This window comes from Urocitellus parryii, chromosome 6 (genome assembly GCF_045843805.1).
Source record: "Urocitellus parryii isolate mUroPar1 chromosome 6, mUroPar1.hap1, whole genome shotgun sequence".
NCBI lineage: Eukaryota > Metazoa > Chordata > Mammalia > Rodentia > Sciuridae > Urocitellus > Urocitellus parryii.
In genome coordinates, this window is record NC_135536.1 from 71,559,017 (window position 1) to 71,585,120 (window position 26,104).

Sequence of the window (26,104 nt, forward strand, 5' to 3'; positions counted from 1 at the left end):
ATAGGAATGTGTCGCCTGTCTGATTTGAAACTGTTATTAATCTGGTAGATTCCATGGTTAATTCATGGACATAGCCTCCTCTATTCAAATCACATTAAGAGCAGATAGAACACTATGAGTGACTAGTGGGCATATTTTTATATAAGTAGCTCAATTTGGCCTTGCCTAGAATTAGGTTTCACAAAAGTGGTATTTCTTGTTGTACTTGGGTAAAAAGAAATTGTTTGGCTCTGCATTTGGCATGACTTTAAAATGTTGCCTTTTTTGTTGAATATCAAACAAACTATCAGAGAAGTTTATGAGTAGTACAGTATTAAATTGTTTGCTATTTAAAATGCTTTTCTTTGCTGATCTCATTTATTAGAAATAAACATGTTTCCCTCCTGTACTAACGTTTAACACAGTATTAGCAAGCCAAATTTAATAAAATATTATGTCCAATTTAAAATTCACTTGAATTGTTTAGACAAATATGAAATTGATTCCTACACTGGTGGACTAAGCATTGCAAAGTAGGAAATAATGAGAATTCCTAATAAATATAAAAGCTTAAGTAGGGATATTGTAGAAAAAAGGTTTAATTTTGAAATTTTATAATATACTTATAAAATTAAGAACAGAGTTTTAAATGGGTACCAAAGCAATCAACATTTATTTCAGAAGTTGACTTTCTCTGATGAGAAGGCAACATCAATTTTCTTTTATGTAGGGTTTCTTTTGTTAATTAAGATATGTAGTTATATGACATAGATGTATTAATGGCATTAAGTACGTTCCGGTTGTTTTGCAGCCATCACCATTATCTAGTTCCAGAATTTTTCATCATCCCAAAAGGAAACTGCATTTCACTGACTTTCCATTCCTGCCTTCCCCCAGCTCCTGACAGCCACTTATCTGCTTTATGTCTCTGATTTGCTTACTCTGTTTCATATAAATGGAATCACACAACATGTTGCCTTCTGTGTCTGACTTCTTTCACTTAGCTTAATGATTTTAAGGTTTATTCTCATTTTAGCATATATCAGTACTTCATTCCTTTTTATCTGAGTGATATTTTATTGTGTACCCATACCATATTAATTTTACCTGTTTGTCAGTTTATGGATATTTGAGTTGTTTCTGTTTTGGGATATTATGAATAGTACTGTTATAAATGCTCATGTATAAAGTTCTGTTGGAACATGGTTATTTACTTCTCCTTAGTATGTATCTAGGATGGAATTACTGGGTCATATGCTAACACTGTGTCTAACTTTTTGAAGAAGTACCAAAATTTTTTCAAAGCACCTGCATTCTTATTTTTTATTTTTGAAGTGTAGTGGATAGAACCTAGGGCTTTGTGTGTGCTAAGGAAGTATTCTACCATTGTGCTAGACCTCAAGACCTGTTATATAAATTTTAATGCTCTTATACTTTGGAAGAAATGAAGAAAAATGGCTAGTAAAATGTTGATTTGAGACTATTCATACTCAAGACAGCCAGCCCTTCTGCAAGCCAGATGGATTATAAGAATTAAGTCTCAGTTTGCTTCATTTGCTTTATAGAATGAAAACTTTAAAATATAAACATAACACTATAGGAATACTGTCAAATTTTTGTGCTGCACTGTTACTCCACCCACCTACTTCTGGAAGTTTAGAGTATGCTTGGAATTGATGGTATTTACTTTCATATGAGGATAGTAATCTAAATGTGACAGATTTCTTGGCTTTCTTTGTTTTCATTTTTTGTTGCATAGTTTAGTAAAGCAGGAAATTTTCTACAGAAAAAAATATATTTAAAAAAAATTTTTTTAGTTGTAGATGGACATATATCTTTATTTATTCACTTATTTTTATGTGGTGCTGAGGATTGCTGAACTTCAGCCCTAGCCATGTAGAAAATATTTTTGAATCAAAATTTAACTATAAATTTGTAGTTTATCAGGGGTATAATCTTAAAATATGAATCTTGGATCTGAAAATGGACTTTCAAGCAAGCAAAAGTTATTCTGTTGGTTATAATGTCTAAGATAATACTTGAAAATTTTTTATGAATAAAAAATTGATGAAAAGTTGAAGAAACTGGAAGTAGACCTAATTAATTGTAATTAAATTTTCTTGAATGTAAAATAAAAATTTTCAATCATTGTATAAAGAAAAAAAAAAAAAAAGAAGTGCAAAATCAATCTATAATTAGATTTGAAATTTTAAATATTACATGATTAAATTACAAACATACAACAGTTGAGGAAGAAAAATACAAAATCATTGCATATACATTGGAACTCTATCTTTGAAAAATTTCTTTGAAATTATTGCCAGATAGATTTATTAAAGTATAAACATTTTGGAAAAAACAATTTATTTTTATTAAAAGAAATATCATGAAAACGATATGAAATATATATATTGAACCAATACTTTAAAAATAGGATACTTTCTGAATCATGGAGCCCTTTTATATCAAAATATAATTTAGTCACCAACTTAAAGAACTGTACTTAACAAATTCAAAACCATATTTAATTGATTTATGATATTTTAGGTATGTAATAGGTTAGGAAAAATTCTTTCCCGTGAAATATAATTATTAAAGATCAAAACTGTTCACTCAGTTTGAACGTATGTTTTCAGACAAACTACTTGAAAATCGTTGCCCTGTAGACACAATTCAATTTGTACCAAAAAAAAAAAAAAAAAGACTCTTTCATTCTGAGGAACCAGTATTGATGTTTACTATTTGCATCTCTAAACAAGTTTGAGGGAAGATCTGGTTTTAGAGATTTTGTTTTTTGTTTTTTCTCCCAGGTATAATCCTAAAAATCTGTAACAAACAACTAGCTTTAGCAATGGTTGTGTTTGGTAAGCAATGTATGCTTTAGTTTAGTAATTTCAAATGAGTATGCTATGAATGAAAGTGTGCTTATTTCCTAAAATTACCTTTTCCTAATAATTTCAGATGACAGACTATAATTGAATATCAAAACTAGGCATTTGATTCTCTGGATTTTGTTTTATGTGACTTTCATTTTTTTCAAATTATTGAATGCTATTAACAGTTCATGATTTTTATAATATAGAAATCCAAATAATTAAGATAACCATAAAGAAAGTTTAAGAGAGGTGATATTAAATCAAATTCATCAGGAGTGATAGATATCTTCAGTTGGCACTGAAGTGCTTCAGTAACATGAGTAACATGATTCTCTTATTCTTTTTTTTTTTCATTGACTACTGTCTGCTAGCTTTTGCATAACTCCCAAAAGAAATAGGTTTCCTGGCATATGCTCATTTGTGTAGGCAGTTACATTCGATTTGATCTTGAAAAGTTGCTCCCAGGAATTCTGTAAGAAGTAGGATATTTATAAGTCAAATAATGGTAACTTATTATCTTAATGAGGTAGTTAAGGTAATTGTACAGTAAATAATTTCGACATTTAAAAATATTATTTATTTATTTTTAGGTGGGCACAATATCTTTATTTTATTTCTATGTGGTGCTGTGGATTGAACTCAGTGCCTCATGGATGCTAGGCGAGTACTTTACCATTGAGCCACAACCCCAACCCCATAATTTCTACATTTTATATGCATGCAATTTCATAAAAATAATATAAAGGAGAAAATGATTCTATTTTTGAAAAATAGGTTATCCTGAGAACTCACTGAAACACAACTGATTCTAGCAGGAGAGTCAGTGCAGAAAGAACTATGCCTATACTAGATCTGCTATTGGAGAGTGAAGGTATAACTACAAAATATCTGGGGGCAGGCAACTGAGAAATACAGGCAGGGAAGTTTGGACTCTGAATGAGAATTAATAATATTCTTAGGATTGAGCTGGCTATATGGCTGGGTCCAGCCTAGAAACGGTGATAAGTGGGAACTTGAAAAAAAGCTTTGAAGAATTTCGAAAATTCTTTACCCTCACATTTGCATAATTGAATTTATCTGCTATTCAAAATTTAAGTAAACTACTTTCCAAATTTAGTGAGTAGAGTGGAGAAAGAATACAATTAAAAATAGTTCCCAGGTAATTATTTCAGTGTTACCTCCTTGGTGAGCACTTGGAATTTCTTGAGGACTATTCAACCTTGATGGTCATTTTGAATCTTTTGAATTATGTGAATACTCTGAACTTTGGGAAAGGTTTGGTGAATGGGTGAAAAGAAGCCCTATGCTGATAACTTTTCTCAGCTATCAGTGTACATATATAATAATATATAACATATTTACTACACTTCTATACATGACTGGCAAATATGGAGAATTTTTTTAAAATGGTGAAAAATGATGTTGTATTAAAACAGAATAGCTTGGGGCTGGGGTTGTGGCTCAGTTGTAGAACACTTACCTAGCACGTGTGAGGCACTGGGTTTGAGTCTTAGCACTGCATATAAATAAATAAAGGTCCATCAACTACTAATAAAAATGTTAAAAAATAATAGCTTACCTTCCCTCATTTTGGTTGCTCTGGTACATTTGTGCAGTTGGAGATGCAATATTAGGATGTGACAGAAGATTAGGAGAGAGATTTATCCCTCTAAGTTGCCGAAAAGCTATTTCTGCATGGATGCTCCGAGGATTACTTGTCAGGATCCCTGTATTCTTGTCTTTTTTGTCTGAATTTGTAGGAATTCAGACAGTTAAAATTATGAAACAATGAAAAACATTAAGTAATAAGGTTTGGTTGTGGGTAAGACGAAAATATGTTGTACATATTTTATAGTATGAATTAAACATTTAAAATAAAAATATAAAATTGGCATATAGCACTTAATGTGGCTTAAATTTTTGTGAGTTAGTGGATCAATTTGATCCTTTCTGGGTAATTTTTTAAAAATACAAATATCCAGATCTGCATGCTGTAATAAATGTACAGATGAAGTAACTATACTTTTCAAAATACAACTTAGGACACCAAAATGAAAAAAAAAATAGGAAAGAAATTAAGGAGTTTTCCACGAAATCCTAACAAATCTTGAAGAAGGATATATGAAAAGGAAGTTATGAAGATGAGTCGATGAACTAATAGGGAAAAGACATTCCTGAAAACGATAGTACACTAAAAACAATTTAGATTGCCCAATTTTGTGTATATTTCTACCTACTGGACAAAAACAGCTCTCATTTTTACTAAAACTGAAAGTCATAAAATATGTAAAAGTATGAAAAATAAGATAAATCTAACAGAATAAATTAGCTAGGTGTCTTTTAATTGTGTTTACTTTAAAACTGTAACCATATTGAGTAATTGCCTACTTTTATATAGTAGGCTTTTAAGATAATTTTGTAATTGTTGTGATGTTGAGTTTTATTGTCTAACAGTGGTGTAAGGACAAGGGAAAGTTAAAAGGAATGGAAGTGGTGAGCCCTGAAGAAAGACTAGCTATCCCCAATTTTGCTGAAATAATAGCCAGTTTAAGATCTGGAATTCTGGAACAGGTTTATTCTAAATCTGAATTAAAATGTGTATAATAAAATCATTTCCTTGTCCTATTATTTTAGTATATTCCCTCCTTTAAAGCTCTACCTCTTGAAACTCTTCCCTAATTGCTTCGTAAATTTACCAGTGGTTTTAGTGAAAAAATATGACCTCTTTCTAAGATATCCTCTATTCCCAAAGATTCTGTTTTTGTTATTATTTATTTATTATGGTACTATGAATTAAATTCAGGGACACTCTACCACTGAACCACATCCCCATTCCTTTTTTTGTGCTTTGGGACAAGTCTCACTAAGTTACCCAAGATGGCTTCTAAACTTGTGATTCTCTTGCCTTACCTAGCCTACCTCATTGCTGGGATTACAGGGTTGTTACTGTGCCCAGCTCTGTTGTTATATTAAAAATTTTCTGATTTCTACATTTAGCAGGATTTACTAAGATAGCTACAATATAAAGAAAATTAAAGTTTTGGAAAAAGTCAGGAAATAATAGGGCAAGTATCACAAAGTTTACACTGTGAGAGAGCAAATGTTTAGCTAGTTTAGTAGTTGAGTAGAACAAAAACTACCATTGTCTCTGAAATCAGAATGGCCACAGAAAACTTGAACATACAATTTTAAAAAATATAAATTAAAAACACCCAATTTTAAGGAATATTAAAAGTAAAGTGAGATTTTCATTTCAAATGAAGTGTTTTGTTTACACTCTCTGAAACTCTTGTCAAAATACCTTCAACTTCAGGAGTTAAAGTGAAGTCGGGTCCCAAATAATGGCTAAATCCACCAGGCAGAATTACATTTGTTATTTTAATGGGAGATGCTTTCATTGGGCAGAATGATCCACCATCCATAGGAGAGTTGGTAACAGGAATAAACTACATAATAAAACAAAACAATTAAGAACATCTTACCTCCAAATCTTAGATCAACAGGTTTAGTCTTCACCACAAACCTCACATGACAATCAAATTTTTCTTAGTCAGCAGTTAACATGGTTGCTTAAATACAGAACTGGTACTAACTAAAACCTGTAGAATCCACAGAGCTCTCTTGGTGATTATCCTTATGTTCTGTTTTTTCAGACTGCTTTTGCACTCAGCACTAGAAGCTGGTGCTTCATGGCACTTCCTCTTTTCAAAGTGTATTAATAAGGTAAGTGTAATGTTTCTTCTTTTTCACATTACCTCGTCAGGTGCCTTGCAGTTACTTAGTTTTTCAAAACCAAGTTAATAAAATAGGGACTAAGAAAAGCAAATTACAATAATTTTAATGAAAGTGGTAAAGCTTTAAATAGTATTTACAATGTAAACCATCAAGGATTAAGAGACTTTTAAAGAATTTCAGGAATCGGCAAATGGAGAAGAAAAATATTTTGAGAGGGAGACTCTTACTGTCCCTAAAAATTTATGACCCCTCTGATGTCATTAATACTATGAATTTGTTTATACTTTTTAAAGATATGAATTCTGAACATATTATTGAACCTATTTAGAGACATAGGCCTTTGCCATTTGTGTAAAATTACTGATTTACTTCATACTTTCTTGTTACCAAGAAGACAGCTTTGAAATGAATGGTTTTTACTAAAGCTGGCCAGTCTCAAATTCCCTTATTCCTTTGTGGGAGTTACTTCCTATCACTAATCTAGAATGCTAAAATTTAACAGCATTCTATTAGGAATTAGAAAACTAATTTCAAAATGTTTTGGGTTAAAAGACAGCTTTTAGAGTTCATTTCTCCTTCTTCTGGTGTTTAAAAGCAAGAATAGCAGTCACAAAGATTAGTATATTAGACTGAACTGATAATGGCTCAATTTTGTTTTAGCCATGAAAATGAGAGTGATTGTTGCAAGTCAAAACATTTATCTCCAGAATAAAGACTTCAAATACACCTTTTGTTTTACTAACCATGTATTGATGAACCAAAAACAAAATTTAAAATAAAATGTTTACATATAGAAAAACTAAGTGGAAAGATAGTTAAATTCTTTTATGGAGCACTGATTCAAATGGCAAGACTATAGACTAAGATTACATCATAGAAGAGCATTGGGAAAAATCTGGGTTCACTATGTAAGATATAGAAAAAATGGACAATAAATAAACTTTTCAATGAAATATTCATCATTGACTGAAATTTAAGTTAATGTACTTTATTCTGCTATATGAAAACAATTTTTAAAAATTACCTAGGGAAATTGGGATCTTTAAATATGTTTTAAATTATTTTTTAACATTACTTTAAAATAGAATCTATAAATTTTAATATGATAATTTTTATAGGTTTCTCAATGGAGCCCTTACATGAGGTATGATAGAATAATTTCTCTTTCCCAGAGATGTTCAATATCCTAATCTCCAAAATGTGTGAATATTTTACTTTACATAGCAGAGGAAATTGCAGGTGTGATATGGTTAAGGATTTTGACATGGGGAGATTACTGTGACTATCTAGATGGAGACAGAAAGATCTGACAGAGATGTGATGATGGAAACTTGCGGTCTAAGTGATACATTGCTGGAAGAAGGCCAGTAGCCAAGGGATGTAGATAGTCTCTGGAAACTGGTAATAGCAAAGAACAAGTTCTCTCCTGGAACTTCCAGAGGGAATGCTGCCTAGCCAATGCTTTTTTTCAGATGTCTGATCTCCAGAACTGTAATATAATAAATTTTTATTGTTTTAAGGCACAAAATTTGTGATAATTTATTGCATTTGGAATAAAAAACTAATTCCTGAGGCATACAATTTTCAAGAAGTGACTTGCTCCAGGAATACAAAATCAAGAAAGGGAAAGAAACCTTCAATTACTGAACTATATTTTATTTCATCTTTTTTTTCTCTTTTGAAAGACTGGCCTGTGACAAGAATTTGAGTACATGAGACATGTAGTGCTTTTCTTTATCTACATCATACAGATTGATGGCTAAGATAAAGACATATATTTTAGAAAAAATGTAGATATCCACAAATCATTTTTATTAATATTAATAACTTTTATTAACATTAAACAACTTTATGTTTCACAAGTCTCTGTGGATACTTTGACCTATAGTAGAAACTCCTTTGTTAATTAAAGTCAATATTAATCAGAAAAGTTAGGATTAATAAAAAATTCAGGAAGTCATAAAAATATATAGCAAATATCTTTTTAAAAATTTATAACATAAAATTACATGCATTCACCAATCTTCTGACAAAGGGGCAAGTTCTTTTCTGTAAGCAGGGTCTTTTGATTGGTATTTTATCTGATTTTTCTTGGATAAAATACCCTTAAGGTTTTTCCTACAATTTCCAGTTTGGGTTTCTTTAAAATAACAAGAATTTAAAGATATGTGAGGAAAATTTGAATATAAGAATTTGTCTAGATTTTAAAAAATAATTTCCCCATATATTTTCTCTAAATTTTAATAATTTTCTCCTTTATTTTATAATTTTCTTCCATACCTAATTTGACATTATATACTAATAGTGTGTGTGTGCTTGCTTTTTATCCAGACTTTCCAAAATATCCAATTTTGTATTCATAGAAACAAATAATAATTTAAACTTTGTTCTTAAAGTTCATATATTGAAAAAAAGAATCAGTATAGCAGGTTTTGAAAAAAAACCAACACAGTCAACTCTTGATGAGTATGTCAACCTACTGCTGAAGTGCGAAGTAGACTAGAGAGGAGCCCACAAGTATTAACAGTTCTGTGTGTTCTGAGAATTCATTTGATTCACAGAGGGAATGGAAAGTATCAATTAATCTAGTGAGTTAAGTGAAAGCCAATTAGGAGGGCTTCTACAGTAAATATCTCTTTCCTCTGCAAGATGCCTTTTTTAAAATAACCTTTGTTCCTTAACTTTTTAATGTCCTTGGTCTCTGGTTTTCACTTACATAGAGGCTCACTTATATTCTTCATTCACATCCATCCAGGTCTTTGCAATCTCTCTCTTGGATTATTCTTAAAAATCTCAACTGGTTTCCCTATCTCCTCCAGTCTCTTCTTCCTCACATTTTACAAAGGCTCACCTCTAATAATGTTTGGTCTTGTTCAAAAGCCATTGATTTTCTGTGTTAAATTTAGTCATTAGGGCAAAGTCATTAAGAGAAGGGGTGGTCAGTGATAGAATTTCCTAATGATATGTTTTTGTGGTTTCTTCTGTCTCTTTTTCCTACCATAGCCAATACATTTTAGGGCCCACAAGTAAAAGGCCCAGTAATTCTGCCAGCATACAAGAAAAGAGACGCATATCTCCATTGTTACGTGAACTGTATGATACAGAGTTGAGGTGAGAACTCATTCCTTCTCTTCCTTTCTGCCTAAGTGGAAACAATTTTATTGTTAGTTTCTTTTCATAAAAATGATGTTATAATTTCTTACCTTCAAGCATAATCTGATATATTAAGCACATAGACACTAAATAATTTGTCAAGGTACATTAATAGAAAAAGGTAGTTATCACAAAATAGATACTATAATAATCTATAAAAACATAGATTTAAACATTTTAAGTCACAATGTATAAGATATAATGTTCATTTACTAATAATATATATGTTTCAAAAGGAAAAGTATCAATAATATAATTACTGTATTTTTCTTTGCTTGTAGTTCAGAGAAGTGAAATTCAGCTTTTACTCTATCTTCTGAATTTACAGGAATTCCATCTAACATCTGTAAGTTAGGTAGTCGAAATATGAGCACATGACGATGTAGCATTTTTCTACAAATCTAAAGAAAGTTAAACATAACAATTTATTACTAAAATCACTTTTACTTCAAATATTAACCTTTAAAAGAAGGCAGTTTAACAAAGACAGCAAAGATAATGGGTAACAATTAATTTATAATATTAGATACTACAGATATGAGCCCCTTTTAATTTCTTATCATGCTAAATGCAGGTAAGAATTTTTTTTTTTAGAAAAAACTAAGGATATTAGTAAGGCTATACTGTAAAGTACTGTTATTAACTACAGGCAATCTTAATTTTTGGACAGGATTACATTATGAAAGTTTGTTGAAAGTTCTGGAGCTTACATGATATTTTCCAAAAGGAACTATCCTATTTAATTTAGTACATATCTATATATACACCAACTCTTCCTAGTGTCAAACTACTCCCCCCTCACAAAAAGAAAATTATAAACATGCCTAAGAGGGTATGTAGAAAATGTTAAATTTAGTAGGCCTGAACTTTAGAATGGTGTGCTTGTACAGATAGATGGCTCTTGCCTGGTTTTTGGTACTTGGAGTGTTCCCACCATTCCTTAACTGATAAGGGTAGTTCACTGTGCAATATGATTTGTACTCAACCTGCTTCCTTTCTGAGGATCTGGAATTTTGGCACATGATTAGGAGAGGGTCCCCTATGTGATTTATGTAATCAGTTTCCAACAAAATTCTGTTCCATGTAATCTTCTCACAGGCATGAGCATGAGGAAGTCTGCATGTAGATTCCTCCAGACTTTCCCTTTTCATCTGCATGTGTATCCTACTCTTACCATGTCACTGTAATTAACTATTTTTTAAAAAGATGGTAGATACATATACACTAATGGAGAAATATCTCTAACATATATGATTGATTTAAAACACACACACACACACACACACACACACACACACACACCAAACAAATGAACACATTCAAGGCCACAAAACCAAGTCTCATAAGTACCAAAATATAGAATATTTCCTTTGATTGAAGTAAAATAACATCAGAAATAAACGACAAAGAGATAACTAAAACCACACTATTTATTTGAAATGAATACAAAGACATGCACAACAAATTAAAGAAGCAATCTTTTGGAAAACAGATGATTTTAAGAATAAAAAATAGTTTAAAAACTAGGGCTGGAATTGTGGCTCAGCAGTAGAGTGCTCGTCTAGCATGTGCGAAGCCCTGGGTTCAATCCTCAGCACCACATAAAAATAAATAAGTAAAATAAAGATATTGTGTCCAACTACAACTAAAAAATAAATATTAAAAAATCTACAAATCAAAACTTTTAGAATGCTGCTGTACTTTGTAACCTAAAATTTATTAATTGATTCAGAAGAAGTATTGAAAATTATTGAGCTAGGTATCCTACTTAAGAATTTTTTGAAAAGAAAATTTAAAGAAACTAAAAGAAAAAAAAAGGTAGAAATTAGTGAAACAGCAAAGAAATAATAGCTTTAAAACCAAAATCTCATTCTTTGAAGTAACTAACTCAATAGACAAACCATTACCAAGATTTATCAATAATAACAAAAACCCAAAATTGACAATTTTAAATATAAAAAGGGTGACAAAAATACACAGGGGAGACTTTAAAAATTCATGAGTACTATGATAACAATACATAAAAATTTAGGTAAATTTTTACAAAGAATTTTTACAAACCATTAGAACTAGAAAAATGGTTCACCAAGTTTCCTAGACAAAGAGAAATATACAAAAACCAGAATTTCTTTACTTCTACAACCCCAAAAATAGAAAAATACAAAAAAGGTACCATTTAAAATAGAAATTAAAACAACAGAATAAATCTAGCCAAAAATGATTAAAATCTTTAAGGAGATAATTATTAATCTTAATTGAAAGACAAAAAAACAAACAAAAGGAAGATATATGTGTTTTATGAGAAAGCTGAATGCTGTGTTAGTGGAGACTGCTTATTGCCTGTTTTTCTTTTTTGTTTTTTTAAATATTTATTAATTTTTTTAGTTGTAGTTGGACTCAATAACTTTATTTTATTTACTTATATGTGGTGCTGACGATTGAATCTAGGGCCTTGAATGTCTAGGCAAGCGCTCTACCGCTGGGCCACAACCCTAGCCCCTTGAATGTTTTCTTCTTGGTAGAAGTACTATAGCTCCTTGATGTAGTTCTTCTAGCTTTTTCAACCTCTTCATTCCCTCTCCACTAGTAAAAGCAGAGTGACTTAACTGGTAGATCTGGGAAGAGTGAACTGAGCATTCTTGGATCCTCTTTTCTTCTTGGGAAAGAGGTTATTGCTGGGAGAATGTGTCCTCCCATGTAGAGAAGTCTCAGTCTAGTATTTTCTGCTTCTGCGTGATCAGGATTGCCTATTTCTGGGATTAGATAGCATGCCTATTTGGCTTTCTCACTGAAGGGATCCTGCTTTACTGAATGCAACCATCTTGAGACTTCTATGAGTATCCCTATGTAACCCTGTTATGTTTTCCCTAAATAATTTCCCAGCATACTCTAAATGAACAATAAACTTTAGAGGGTTATGTGGGGCTTTACAGTGCCAGGAATGTGCCTGATGTTTTTGATATTAGCTGGAGATAGATCAGAACATTCTGGCTCAGATGAAAGTCACTTTTGTGCTATTATGTAAACCCTTCCATCTGACCCAAATCACAGAGATCCAGTGGTCTTGTTGTGTCCTTCACCATACTTGCCAGAAAGTCCCAAATAAATTGCACTCCATGTAATACGAGATCTGTTTGCCTTTCTTTAGTCTCACAGAATCTTGCCATCAGTTCTTTTATACCAGATCCAGAATACTAAGCTAAGAAGATATTTTAATTTCTTCACTGTCATTTTTTCCAGTTTGTTCAGATATTAGGTAAACAAAGGTGGTACTTATTGGATCCTCTTGAAGACTCCAACAAGAAAGGTGGCAAATTTCCCTCAAAATTAATTTAGAAATGAATTCAATTCCAATTAAAATACTAACAAAATTTTCATATAATTTGAGAAATTTGTCCAAAAATCATAGGCAATTTTAATGGGCCAAGAATCACTAAGGCAGTAAAGAAAAAGAAACACATAAGGAGAAAGAGAAGGAGATAGAATAGAACAATATTTGGAATCTCTTACTCTAACAGACATTAAGACAATATAAAATGTTAGTAATTAAGACAACATAAAAATACTAGCACAACACTAGACAAACAGGCAAATGAATACAATGTAGAACCCTGAAATAGACCTTCTTATATAAGATGTAGCAGTTTTCCCTGTAATCAGGTGGAAGACACTATTCAATAAATTGTGCTGGACCAATAGTTTTTTTACATTAATCAATAAATTAACTGGCTATGCAGATAAAATTAATATTATAAAGTCTTTCTCAAAAAATAAATTACATAAATAAGTAAATTAATAAATTAGAAAGGTAACATACTCACTGGATTGCCATAAACTGTAAGCTCCCTGAGAGTAGAGATAACATCAAGTTTTTCCAGTTCTGTGATATCCTGTTAAAAAAATCAGTCAAATTATTTGATTAGACCCAAAATTTTAAAATATGGACTTACTTTATGTAAATGCTGGATTGCAGGCAGCTCATAATTAAATCCTATGAAATGAGCCTGAGTGACAATTTTTTGCATGTTGAATAAAGACAGATCCATGTACTGTAGATTCAAAATATATGATTGAAAGAGATAATATTAGTTTAACATGGAAAATGTAAGCAGTGCTTACAAGAAAAGACCAAATAGTTTTTCAGAAGAATTATAATTTATTCTATGGCTTAAGATTATATTTAGCTAATTCCTCCAGAGTATTGACCCAGAAGTGTGGGAAAAGGTGAATACAGTTAAAAAAAACAATACCAAAGATACACATTTAAATATAATCTTAACAACAAAGGAACAATCAAGTGGACTACATTTGTTGCTATTTCCAAAATTTAACCATCAAACTTCACCTAAGATTTTTACTAGTTCACATTAATACAATGAAGTTATTCATATACCTAAATTTATATTTGGAATTACAAGTGGATACATACAGCCAATTCATCTATATTTAGACCTATTTTAGTTCACTTGGAAGTGGAATTTGATTTTTAAATTGACTGATCTTTTAAAAATTATTTTGATTTTGGAGACATCATAAAGGGGGGCTTTGAAAACACTCAACATCTAGTGATCTATAGATATTGTGTCTTTTTACCCACAGGCAGTTCCTATCTATGGCATCCAAGTCTGATTAGAAGTCAGAAACACATGAGAAGTCTGTACATTATTTTTTCAAAGTACAGCAGTACTTATTAGTGAACTATCCTTAATTGAAATATTCATTTCTCATGAAATATATTAATGTAAGAACAATATGTTAAAATTTTAGAGGATAATTGTGGCATAAACTTTTAAAGAGATAACAAGCAAACTAATATGTCCATAATTACAGAAAGAGAGCTTTCCATTTTTTATACAGGCCATTTTTTACAGTACTGTGCTGGAGTTAATTTTTACTGGCTCACAAAAGTTGATTGGTATATTTTCAGGAATTTTACAGGATGGTGTTTTAGTTTGCAGTTGACCATGGTAGAGGAAATTATACCATGGAAATTGGCAAATGCTACTAATTATGGCTTTTTCTTCTAAAAGTTATACATTAATCACCAGCACATCAGTGGTTATTAGCTTTTGAGTACATTATCAGGATAAGAACTTAAAACAGTCACAGTAAAGGTCTGGATTGGGGCTTTCATTTAGGTCAAGAAATACCAAAGATTGTTTTTCTGGTGTTATTTATGGCTTCAGGTTATTATCCAAATGTTTAAAAGTAGACAAAGTAGTTGGGTGCATGATAGAGCAATCATTCAGACTCAGGAATTAAATGGGACTATAGAGTTGAACTTATCTTCATTTGTGTTTCTGTGATTCTTATAAGCAAGACTACAGGCCACAATTTTCCAAATTTACATTAGTAGACATTGAATAATTTAATCTAGGGCTAATTTATTCTAAGGCTAAGTCAAAACCTTCACACCAGAATCTATTAGATCAAATTAGGGACTGCATATACTTTCACATGAAGTATTATTGTTCTGCTAATTTTTATGAGCTTTTCCCCTCTTATTCTATGAATCATCACCAATCCAAAGGTTGTACTCTGACAGTCTAGTGGAAATTAATGTTGGTATCAGCTTGTCCAAGTCAGTATAAATCTAGAGACAAAATTCTCCCCTCAAAAAATTTGAAATGAAAGTTAAAAATTTTTGAAGAACATGGTTTTAAAACTTCAAAAGAATCTCTAACTTGCCCTTGTATTCCTCTGGGTTTGTTTTTTTTCCTCCTAGCTAAATGTATGGTCACATTAAGGTACTATAATTTTAATGGTTAGAATAAGTTTAATGGCAAAATGATCAATCTAAACTAATGAAAATCCATTTCAAGGGTGAAAATAAGGGATGATATCATTAAATAATCAATAAAACTCATCCTTTCATTCAATGATAAATGTGTCATTCCCAATGATTTATAATATAGTTTATCATTTAATTTTATTAGATTTGATAGCCTGACTAAGCATTACTCTGTTTAAGTTGCCAAGGAGAAAGTTGCCATACTAGCTGATCTGTCTATTCAGCCCCTTAAGGAGGAACCAGGGAGCTGGTGAGGTAGGGGGACACTCCTGGGGAAAACCCAATTACCTGGTATAATCTTGTAAGAATGCTGGTAACTGGACATCCTGTCAAACAGAACAATGATATTTGTTGGGAAGAAGGTCTTTATAGTATTCTCTTAGCTGATCTGCCTGGCTAAGGACTGTTTACAGTAAATATATCTGGAGTCCTTAGAATTATAAGGTAGCTTCCTATATAATGTCACATAAGCTCAAGTTATAAAATGGAAATGTTTCATAAATGAAACACTCCCTTGCTATATGAGATTACTTCACAGAATCTGACTTGCAGACCTCATCTTTTAGTGTAGATAATGTGTATGATGTGGGAATAAAGCACCTGCAAAGCATTGGAATGTTCCTATAGTATTCTTGAAATTATTAGTAAAGCCTGATGCCAGATAAGATCTTTTTCTTTTCCTTTTTCTTTCTCCCCTCTCTCTTCTTTGTCTCTGTCTGTCCATCTCTCTTTCATGCTGGGGACAAAACCAAGGGTCTTGCACATGTTAAATACATATTCTTCCACTGAGTTACACTCCTGGCTATAAGTCCAATTTGTCAGTCCTATGCTTAACCCAATTGTTATCACTGGAAATATTTCCAATAAAATACCAATTTTCCAAATTTAGATTTCTTCTAAGTAAATCTTTGGAAGAATCATCACTAGTTTGGTAGGCTTTTCACAGATGAATGTTTGAATCTGGGTAAATTAGTTGTATATTGTTTTTCTCTGTATATACATTCTCTACTTGCTATATAGAAAGGGGCACTGCTCATGATTTCCTTCTAATCTTAGGAGAGAGCTTTTATATCACCCAGAAAAGGCTTCATGCACTACATCAAAAAAGACCATAAATATTTATCAAACATCTACTCTGTACCATGTATATGCTATATACTGATAGAGATGTAAACAAGATAATTTTTTTCCCAGACCTAGAGAAGTACTCCAGAGTTCAGTCTGTTGTTGAGGACTTAGAAGTATGGACAGAAATAGAAGAGTGAAAAGAAATGCTAATAAAAATATGGACAGAAATAGAAGAGTGAAAAGAAATGCTAATAAAAATATAAGGACTGCATAAGATAATGTATTCAGCTCTCTTATTAGTACAGTATCTCAGGAGAGAGTCTAAGCAGACTCTGTGGCTTAAAAGTAAAAGTGGCCTAAATAGGTAAAACTAAAGGGAATCTGTAAGGAAGACTTGAGTGGGAAGAGTGGAATATCAAAGCCATTATAAGGAGTTGAATCAAAATACATGTAGAACAAGTATGCAAAATTTTATGAGCAAGAGAAAGTCTGAAATTGAGACTCAAAACCCAGCTGAATCAATAGTAGTCAAGGAACAAATGATAAGTCTAGGAAAAGACTGATGAGACAAGTCTGAGAACATTTAGAGCCAAAAGTTATCAATGGGTAGATGCATATGGGTTCACCCAGTTTATAAGTCTAGATGTAGGGTGGACATGTCTGCATCACAAAGTATATGCCTCAAAATATACATGTATATAAATGATAAATAACATTTACATACTAGCAAAAATTTCATTGGTATGTTTGGAAGCTTTATGTTTAGTGTTTAGATGAATTAAAGCTTATAAATCTCAATACAACAACAACAAAAATGTTACCTGGATTTTATTATATCCTAGGAAAAGTTTCTCTAGTTTTACCAAAGGTTGCAATTTGTTCAGCTCTCGTAGTCTATTTTCCTCCAGATGAAGTGCCAAGAGAGAACTTGGTTTGGCAAAAGCACTGTCATTAAATGCTCTGATGCGGTTATGGTCTACCACCAATTCCTGAAGGACTGCTAAGTTGTCTAGCCCTTCAACTTGACTGATTTCATTCCCTAAAAAAAGACAAGTCATGATATATGAAGTGAGCCAAAATTTTAAAAGTTATCTACCTTCTTCTCTATATTTTTTGAGGGGGGTACGAGGTATTGAACTCGGGGGACATGCGACCACTGAGTCACATCCCCAGCCCTATTTTGTATTTTATTTAGAGACAGGGTCTCACTGAATTGTTTAGTGCCTTGCTTTTCCTGAGGATGGCTTTGAACTTGAGATCCTCCTGCTCAGCCTCCCAAGCTGCTAGGTTATAGGTGTGCACCACCATGCCTGACTCATTTAAATGTTTTTATCAAATGACTTAAAAAGGTAATTTTCATTTTTATGTCTCAAAAGGTTTACAAACTGATTTTTCTCTAACCCCAGATAGCAACTTCCTCAAAATGACATTAGATAGCTTTAGTATCTCCTTTTGCCATTATGAAATGCAATTATGCAATTTTGCAATGAAATTATGAAAATATCTTGGATTCTTTTGATCTCCTTATATATCTAATTAGTCATTTTGACCTAATATTTCATCTTTTTAAGTTGAAGATTAAATGAGATATGTAGACAAACATCTTGCCCAATGACTCCATAAGTGGCAGCTATCATTGTCAGAGTATGTTGTCTCACTCCTTATATAGAGCTGCCCCACTTGGATTTGCCATGCTAACCATGGCAACTGCACAATTCCCCCTTTACATTATTAGATTAAAATAGACCTTCTATGGTTAGGTTTTCCACTTTTTGCTATGTCAATGTATCTTTTAAAAGGTCTGTCATTATTATGGTCAATTTCTTTATTTTTTTCCTTTTTTTTTGTTTTTTATTTTTCTCTTTAAGGGTAAGTCTCCATGTTCTTGATCCCAATACCTTTGATAGGCAAAAAAATACATTAATTTTTTAGAATATAGTCTGAAAAACCTGTATTCCTGAAAAAAAAGTGACTATCCAAATTTCTTTCCATGTCTCATAATGAATTTTGTGTGATGTTAAATAATTATTGTTAGATAATGTTCCAAACTCCATGGGTTTTTTTAATGCCACTTTTCTAAAAAATTTATAATTCCTATCTATTGTTGACTATATTCTGTCTAAATTTCTCTGTCTGGCTTTCCTTAGTTTGGTCCTGCTCAGTATTTTTAACTTCAATTCTTCACTATTCCACAAAATTAAAAAAAAATACTATAAAGTGATGAGGCTTACTTAAAAAACTAAATAAAACAAATAACTCATATCAGGCTGGTCCCTTTTTAAGTTTTGGCCCACAGACATTGCAATTGTGTCCTATGACTCTTTTCTTCCTCCCTTGCAAAGCTCTCAAAAATGATCATTTATAATCAAAATTGTAGAGGAGTTAATCTTTCAGTTTCTCCTCCTCTGAACTTCTATTGCACTTACTTAGTAACACATAGTTAAAACTTAATTCATCTTTGTCTTAGTACATCTCCTCAAGTAGATCTTAAATTACTTCAGATTGAGGATCTCTATTATGTATAATTGCAATAATACAGTACTTTCATAGTACTTAGAACAATTTTGACTTGGGAAATATTTGAGTTAATGGTTACTTTATATTGTTTTTTAAATAGAATATTATATAAAAGTAAATTATGAGGTAATACTGTATGTAGCCCCAGGATATTCTATTTTCCTTCAAAAAATGGTTTTGAAAATCTGTATATAACCAAAGAAAAATTCATATGTGATTATTAAAATATTTTTGCTAATAAATATTTAAATAAATGTTGATACTTGAATTTACTATCAAAACAAGATGAGATCAAGTTGATTTAAAACATTTTGATATTAAGTGTTTCTACTTACCCTGTAGAAAGAGGAATTTTAAATTTCTTAGTCTGTTAAGTTGTAGCTGGATTAAATTACAAATTCCATTGTAGCCCAAATGAAGAACCTCTAAACTGTGCATTATTGGAGGTAAATTTTCACTGCTCATTGTATCTCTGAAACACATAAGTTTCAGAACATAAACCTAATTTCAAATCAGCTATCATAAAAAAGATAGTCTGATATTGTATTTAGTATAAATTGAAATTACAAGAGAAAAATGAATTGATTAATATATCAGAATTGAGCTATAATATGTATAATCTTATATTTTAAGTAATATTAATTTTATTTTTAGTTTTATGTGGTAAAGAATAAAGATGTACAGAAAGTCACAATGAAAAGTGATAGCTAATGCAATCAGAAAAGAAATAAGTAAAATTGTCTTTATTCTCAGATGACATGACTCTGTATTTAGAAAATACAAAGAAATACATCAAAAGACTATTTGAACTAATAAATGAGTTCAGCAAAATCACAAGATAAAATAATATATAAAAATCAATTGCATTTCCAATATTAGCAATAAATAATCTGCAAATGAAATAAAGAAAGCAATTCTATTCACAATAGTATAAAAAGAATAAAATACTTCGGAATAGATTTAATGGAAGAAGTGTAAAATTTGTACACAGAAAATTATAAAACGTTGCTGAGAGAAATTAAAGATCTAAATAAATGAAGAAATATTTCATGTTTGTGCATTATAAGATAATAATTATTTCAAATTGATTAATAGATTCGATACAATCTCTATTAAAAGCACAACAGCTCTCCATTCCCATGGAAAATAATCCTAAAATTTATAAGGAAATGCAAAAACCCCAGAATATTCCAAACCCAACTTGAAAAAGAAAAAAGTTAGAAGGCTTAAATCCCCGATTTCAAAACTTATTGTAAAACAGCATTCCAAACCAATCTGGTACTGGCACAGAGATAGACACACAGACCAATAGAATGGAATTGAGTCCAGAAATCCACTTTCACATTTTGATCAACTGACTTTCAATAAAGGTGACTAGGCAATTCAAGAAGGGAAAGATGTGTTCTAAACAAATGGTGTTGGGACAATTGGATCTCTATAATGCAAAATGATGAATTTTAGTCCTCATACCTAATCTCACAATATGCACAAACATTAACTCAAGATAGATCATAGGTCTAAATGTAAAAACAAAAACATAAAGCTTTTTGAGGAAAATGTGAAAAAATCTGTGACTTAAAGTTAGGCAAAGAATTATTAGAAATCATCAAAATCACAATCTATAAGAGAAAAAAATAATCATTTTATCAAAATTAAAATTTCTTCAAAAGACACCACTTAATAAAAAGACAAACTACATATTGAGAAAAATATTTGAAAATAATTTATTTGAAAAAGGGCTTAGTATCCAGAAAATTAAGTATTAAAAAAGCCACATAATCAAAATTAGCAAAGGATTTGAACACACATTTTACCAAAGAAAATGTATGTCGGGTTTAAATAAATATGTGAAAAATCTGCCCAACTATATTACTCATTAGGGCATTATGAATTAAAACCTCAATGAGATGCCAATTGAAATCCAATAGAATGGATGTAATGAAAAAGACAGTCAATAACAAGTGTTAACAAGGATATGGAAAAATTAAAATACATAATATAATGTAAATGGTACAACTATTTTGGAAAAGTGGCATTTCTTAAGCAGTTAAACACTAAATCACTATATAACCAACGCCTCCATTTTTAATTATCTATCCAAAGTGTCTAACCAAGGGGAACATAATGAAAATATAAGTGCACATAAACATTTGTTCACAAATGCTTATTTTTCATAAGGCCAAAAGTGGAAACAATTCAAATGTCTATTAACTGGTGACTGGATAAACATAAGATAGCATATACATACAACAGAATATCTGAACTCCTAATACATGCCACAGAATGGATGAGGCTCAAAATCATTATTCTGAGTGTAAGAAATGAGATGCACAAAACCACTTATTATATGGTTCCAATTTTTTATTTTTTATTTTTTTTAGTTGTAGATGAACACAATATCTTTGTTTATTTTTATGTGGTGCTGGGGATCGAACCCACGGTCTCACATGTGCAAGGCAAGTGCTCTACCACTGAGCTACAGCCCCAGCCCTATATGGTCCCACTTACATGCAATGACTAGAAAACATAACTCCATAGAAAATAGATTAGAGATTGTTGAAGTGAGAGGTATGAAAGGGAATTGACTGAAAATGGACCCCAAAGATCTTTTCAGTGTAAAGGAAATGTTCTAAAACTCTATTTCAGAAATGATTGCATAATTATAAATTTAGTAAAAATCATTGAATTATACATTTAAAATGAATTAACATGGCATGTACATGCACTTCAATAAAAATGTTAGAATAATTAAATATGAATAGTTCCAATATAAAGGATGTGTATAAATGTTCATGGTGACTTTAATCATAATAGCCTCAAACTGGAAATATCCCAAAATGCCCATCAATGGTAAATAGATAAACAATTTTTGTATAATTTTGTGATTCAATTCATATAATGTAATACTACTCATCAATAAAATAAAAGGGACTACTGACACTTGCAACAATTCAGATGAATCCCAGAAGCACTGTGTTAAGTGAAAGAAGTCAAGACACAAAAGAGTAATTACTATGGACTTCCAATCTTATGAAATTCTAAAAAAAAGCAAAATAATAGTAGTGGAAAGTGGATCAGTGATTGATATGGGTGGGGATGTGGGAGGAGGAGATTGCAGAGAGATAAAAGGGAATTTTCCTGGGGTGGGAACATTTTGTGTCTTGATTGAGATAGTGATTATATGACTGAATATATTAGTTAAAATTCATTAAATATACACTTAATGAATATTTTATTACATTCAAATTGTACTTCAATAAAAGTGATAAGCACAAGGAATGTTCTTAATTGGGAATACTGGAAATGAAAGTATTCTGACTGATACATGTATTAAATATTCTCTCTTTATATACATATACATAATTTTCCTACTCATATATATGAACATATATATTAAATTATATACATAAAGTTGAAGTATCTATTTATGAAGTTCATACACACATATATATATACAAGGTGTGTTTATGTATACATATATATGTGTTGTGTATATATATATATTTATATAAATATAAATAAGATGTGTCCTCATTTTCATGAAGTATCTTTTTATCTTTGCCATTGATATTGGGGCATTAAATGTACAGATAAATAATTTAGAAATAAAAAGAAAACAAATATTAAGAGAAACCTAGGCCCATACTACTTGAATAAAGGATTCCTTTTTAGCATGATAAAAATGCTCTGGAATTAGATAGTGGAGATGGTAAACAAACAATCCTTGTACTGTACACAAAGGGTTAATTATATTTAGTATGTGAATTGTATCTCAACTAAAAAAAACTCAAGGTCACTGAATCTACAGTGACCTTGAGGGTTTTTTTTATTTTTTTCTTTATTTACAATCTAAGTATGAAATGGAGGAAGCAAGGATAAAATGTCCAAAGGAATAGTTTCTCATTTGTTTATTGATATCTGGGATTGAACCTAGGGTTGCTCTACCACTGAGCTATATCATCAACCCTTTTTTTTTTTTATTTTGAGACAGGGTCTCACTAAGTTGCTGAGTGATCCTCCTGCCTTAGCCTCCCCTCCAGAGTTGCTGCAATTAGAGGTATGTGCCACCATGCCTGGCTGCAAAGAATAGTTTAAGTATTTTCTTTTTATTTGAGAAGTTCACTTTTGACATATAGCTTTTGAATAAAATAATTAATAAAATAAGTTAAATTATGTACTGGAACATATTATTTTAAAATTCCCAATAAAAATTATTTGTAATTTAAAAAAGAATTGTACCTATTTATTTTTGAAGTTCCTTGTTGTCCATAACCACTTGAAGGTACCTTCTGGTAAAGTAGTTGTCTATTAGTTAAGTGAGTCTGAGGCTTTAGTCTAGGCATGATTGATTCAATATGATTATAGTTGAGGCATAAGACCTATGGGAAGAATATCTTATTAATCCAATATCCTACAAACTATTAAAATTATAAGGAAAAACTTAGAATATGAACATAATTTAATAAAATATTAGTGTTAAAGATAAGTTTTTATAACCCAAATTATTTAGATTTAGTTTTAGATGTGTTTTTAATTATCTTATATGTTGGAAAATTATAACACCACACATAAAATAAGAAAGACTTGAGAAAGCTACACAACTTTCTCAATCTGCACTTCTGATTTCTTAAGGTGTGATGTCGATGGAATAACTCCTTAGGCTAGGCCTTATTTGGTGGCTGAGTTGAGGTAACAGGAAAGAAGACAATGAGGCTGCTTGAAGAACCTTAGCATTCTCAACTTCATGTCATACCTTCTCACTATGGAGGCAGCCTTTTATCCCCTCTCCTCCTGCAGAGTAATATTTACTGCATGCAAGACAATCAATGAATGGAGGTCAAATCAAAATAACTTTGGGAGGTAATACTTTTTCTTGACTAGTAAAAAATAAATAAATAAATAAATAAATAAAAACAAAAACCTTTGGAATAATTTCTCTGCTCTAGTAAATGGAAATATATTTTAATTAAAAATAAAGAAGATTACAATTTGCATTGAAAACCTAAAACAAAAAAAGAGAAAAGATTTGTAAGTGACTCACCTTCACATTCGGCAGATAGATTAGTCCACTGAAAGAGGTAAGATTATTGTTCTGTAGGTTCACATTACTCACATTTCTAAATTGGTCAACTGGGATCAAATCTACAGTTCTGAATTTAAACAAAGCAAATATAGTTATTATTTTAATAGGACAGAAAAAAACTTCCTATGTTTTTTGAGTTCCTCCATATATAAACTCCTAAGGGTATTTTTTAAAAGATATCTGACAAATACTATGAAAAGTAATTGCCTTAATATAAAATGTGGGAATCAAAATAAACAGCTAAATACATATTTTTGTTGGGCACATGTGTAAGAAAATGATAGAATTTGATTGTTTTAAGAATGCTTATTACCACATAAACATAACACTATTGCAAAAGAAACCTTATAAAATAAAAATCTGTAATTCATTTATAAATTCACTACATGTCCATAAAACCATGGTGAAATTGATACGGTAAATTTTAAGATTTTGAGGTTATAAACTTCAGAAAATATATATGTAAATCAGATTATTTCTGAAATGACAGGAAGTGGATAGGGACAGTAAAGAAAAGGAGAAAGTAGTTATGGCATTGGAAAACAGACCCCTAATATATTTAGGTATGATGATGTTTTAGGGAAAGAAAACCTATAGGAAGAGAAAGAGCTTGAGGTGAGACTTTGAGGATTTGACCCATAGGTGTTAAGCAAATTAGTAGGGCTGACAGTGCAATAGGCACAAAGGCAGAGAAGCATGAAAACAGTATCTTATGATTAAGATTTGGAAGCTAGAATATTTCAGAGTTTCTAAAGTATAAAGTGTCATGAGAAGCAAAGGTAAGAATTACAAAAGATAAAAACCATTCTACGCTACACAGAATTTTAAATTTTATTCTGTAGACAATGAAATCCACTGACAATGTTGAAAAAGGAAATGATATGATAAGACTTGCATCTTAGAAGGCAATATGGGTAACAGAATGGGTTTTCAGGGAAGGTTTATGTAAGTCAAACAAAAAGATCACCAAAGGAGTTTCTAAAACAGTTTACTGCAAATGGCAGTGACTATGAAAAGACAAAGGAATTTTGAGACGAAATTCAAACATGGATCTATTGACAAAGATGGTGATGAATTAAAAATGGAAAACAAAATATTTCTTTCTTTCTTTTTTTGGCTTGGGTAGATGCTGTCTTTTATTTATTTTTTTTATTGGTTGTTCACAACATTACAAAGCTCTTGACATATCATATTTCATACATTAGATTGAAGTGGGTTATGAACTCCCAATTTTACCCCAAATGCAGATTGCAGAATCATGTTGGTTACACATCCACAATTTTACATAATGCCCAATTAGTAATTGTTGTATTTTGCTACCTTTCCTATCCCCTACTATCCCCAGATGCTATCTTTTAGATACTATCTACAGAGCAATTGTATGCTCAGGTGAGAATAAGTTTGGGCTAAATATGGTAAATTTGGGAATCATCACCAAAAATTAAATCTTGTTTGCTCAGGAAGAGTACAGAATAAGAAAAAGATGAGAGAAAAGGAGAGGGGATTATAAAAGAGAAGTAAGATAGAATAGAAGGGGGACTAAGGATGAAATTCAGAGATCATCAGAAAGTTAAGAACTCATAAAGAAATCTGAGAATGTTATAGAAAAACCAAGAATGTGAAACTATGGTTTAGAAAGGGAGATAAGAATGCTGGGCATGATGGTGCATGCCTATAATCCTAGTGGCTTCTGTAGTTTTCATCATATAGATCTTTCACATCTTTCGTTAAGTTGATTCAGATTAGAAGTTTGAGGCCAGCCTCAGCAATTTAGTGAGACCATAAGCAACTTAGCAAGACCCTATGTGAAATTTTAAAAGTAAATTTAAAAAAGGGTGGGGATGTGACTCAGTGGTTAAGAACTCCTGGGTTCAACCCCCAGTTTAACTCCCCCCACCCCCC

The 26,104-nt window shown here is 31.1% G+C and overlaps 2 protein-coding genes across 6 annotated transcripts in view; one reads left to right on the plus strand and one right to left on the minus strand.

The window, feature by feature from the left end:
- Rtn1 (reticulon 1) overlaps nucleotides 1-26,104 on the plus strand; it is a 375,661-nt gene that overhangs the window by 20,379 nt on the left and 329,178 nt on the right. For 4 of the 5 annotated variants that reach the window (XR_013343701.1, XR_013343702.1, XM_077799488.1 and 1 more), the window contains exons 2-4: nucleotides 6,509-6,578; nucleotides 9,594-9,701; nucleotides 23,111-23,176. The gene's annotated coding sequence lies outside the window, so the exon portion shown is untranslated. Of the gene's footprint in view, nucleotides 1-6,508; nucleotides 6,579-9,593; nucleotides 9,702-23,110; nucleotides 23,177-23,751; nucleotides 23,972-26,104 lie in introns of those variants that run through there. The other variant, XR_003302728.2, reaches the window with a different exon arrangement.
- Lrrc9 (leucine rich repeat containing 9) overlaps nucleotides 3,286-26,104 on the minus strand; it is an 80,373-nt gene continuing 57,554 nt past the window's right edge. Inside the window, exons 24-32 of the mRNA XM_026410053.2 lie at nucleotides 24,161-24,269; nucleotides 23,359-23,498; nucleotides 19,455-19,591; nucleotides 17,424-17,641; nucleotides 13,565-13,633; nucleotides 10,004-10,144; nucleotides 6,157-6,301; nucleotides 4,435-4,603; nucleotides 3,286-3,325 (exon numbers count right to left, since the gene is read on the minus strand). Coding sequence (XP_026265838.1) covers nucleotides 3,286-3,325; nucleotides 4,435-4,603; nucleotides 6,157-6,301; nucleotides 10,004-10,144; nucleotides 13,565-13,633; nucleotides 17,424-17,641; nucleotides 19,455-19,591; nucleotides 23,359-23,498; nucleotides 24,161-24,269 — 1,168 coding nt within the window. The remainder of the gene's footprint in view (nucleotides 3,326-4,434; nucleotides 4,604-6,156; nucleotides 6,302-10,003; nucleotides 10,145-13,564; nucleotides 13,634-17,423; nucleotides 17,642-19,454; nucleotides 19,592-23,358; nucleotides 23,499-24,160; nucleotides 24,270-26,104) is intronic.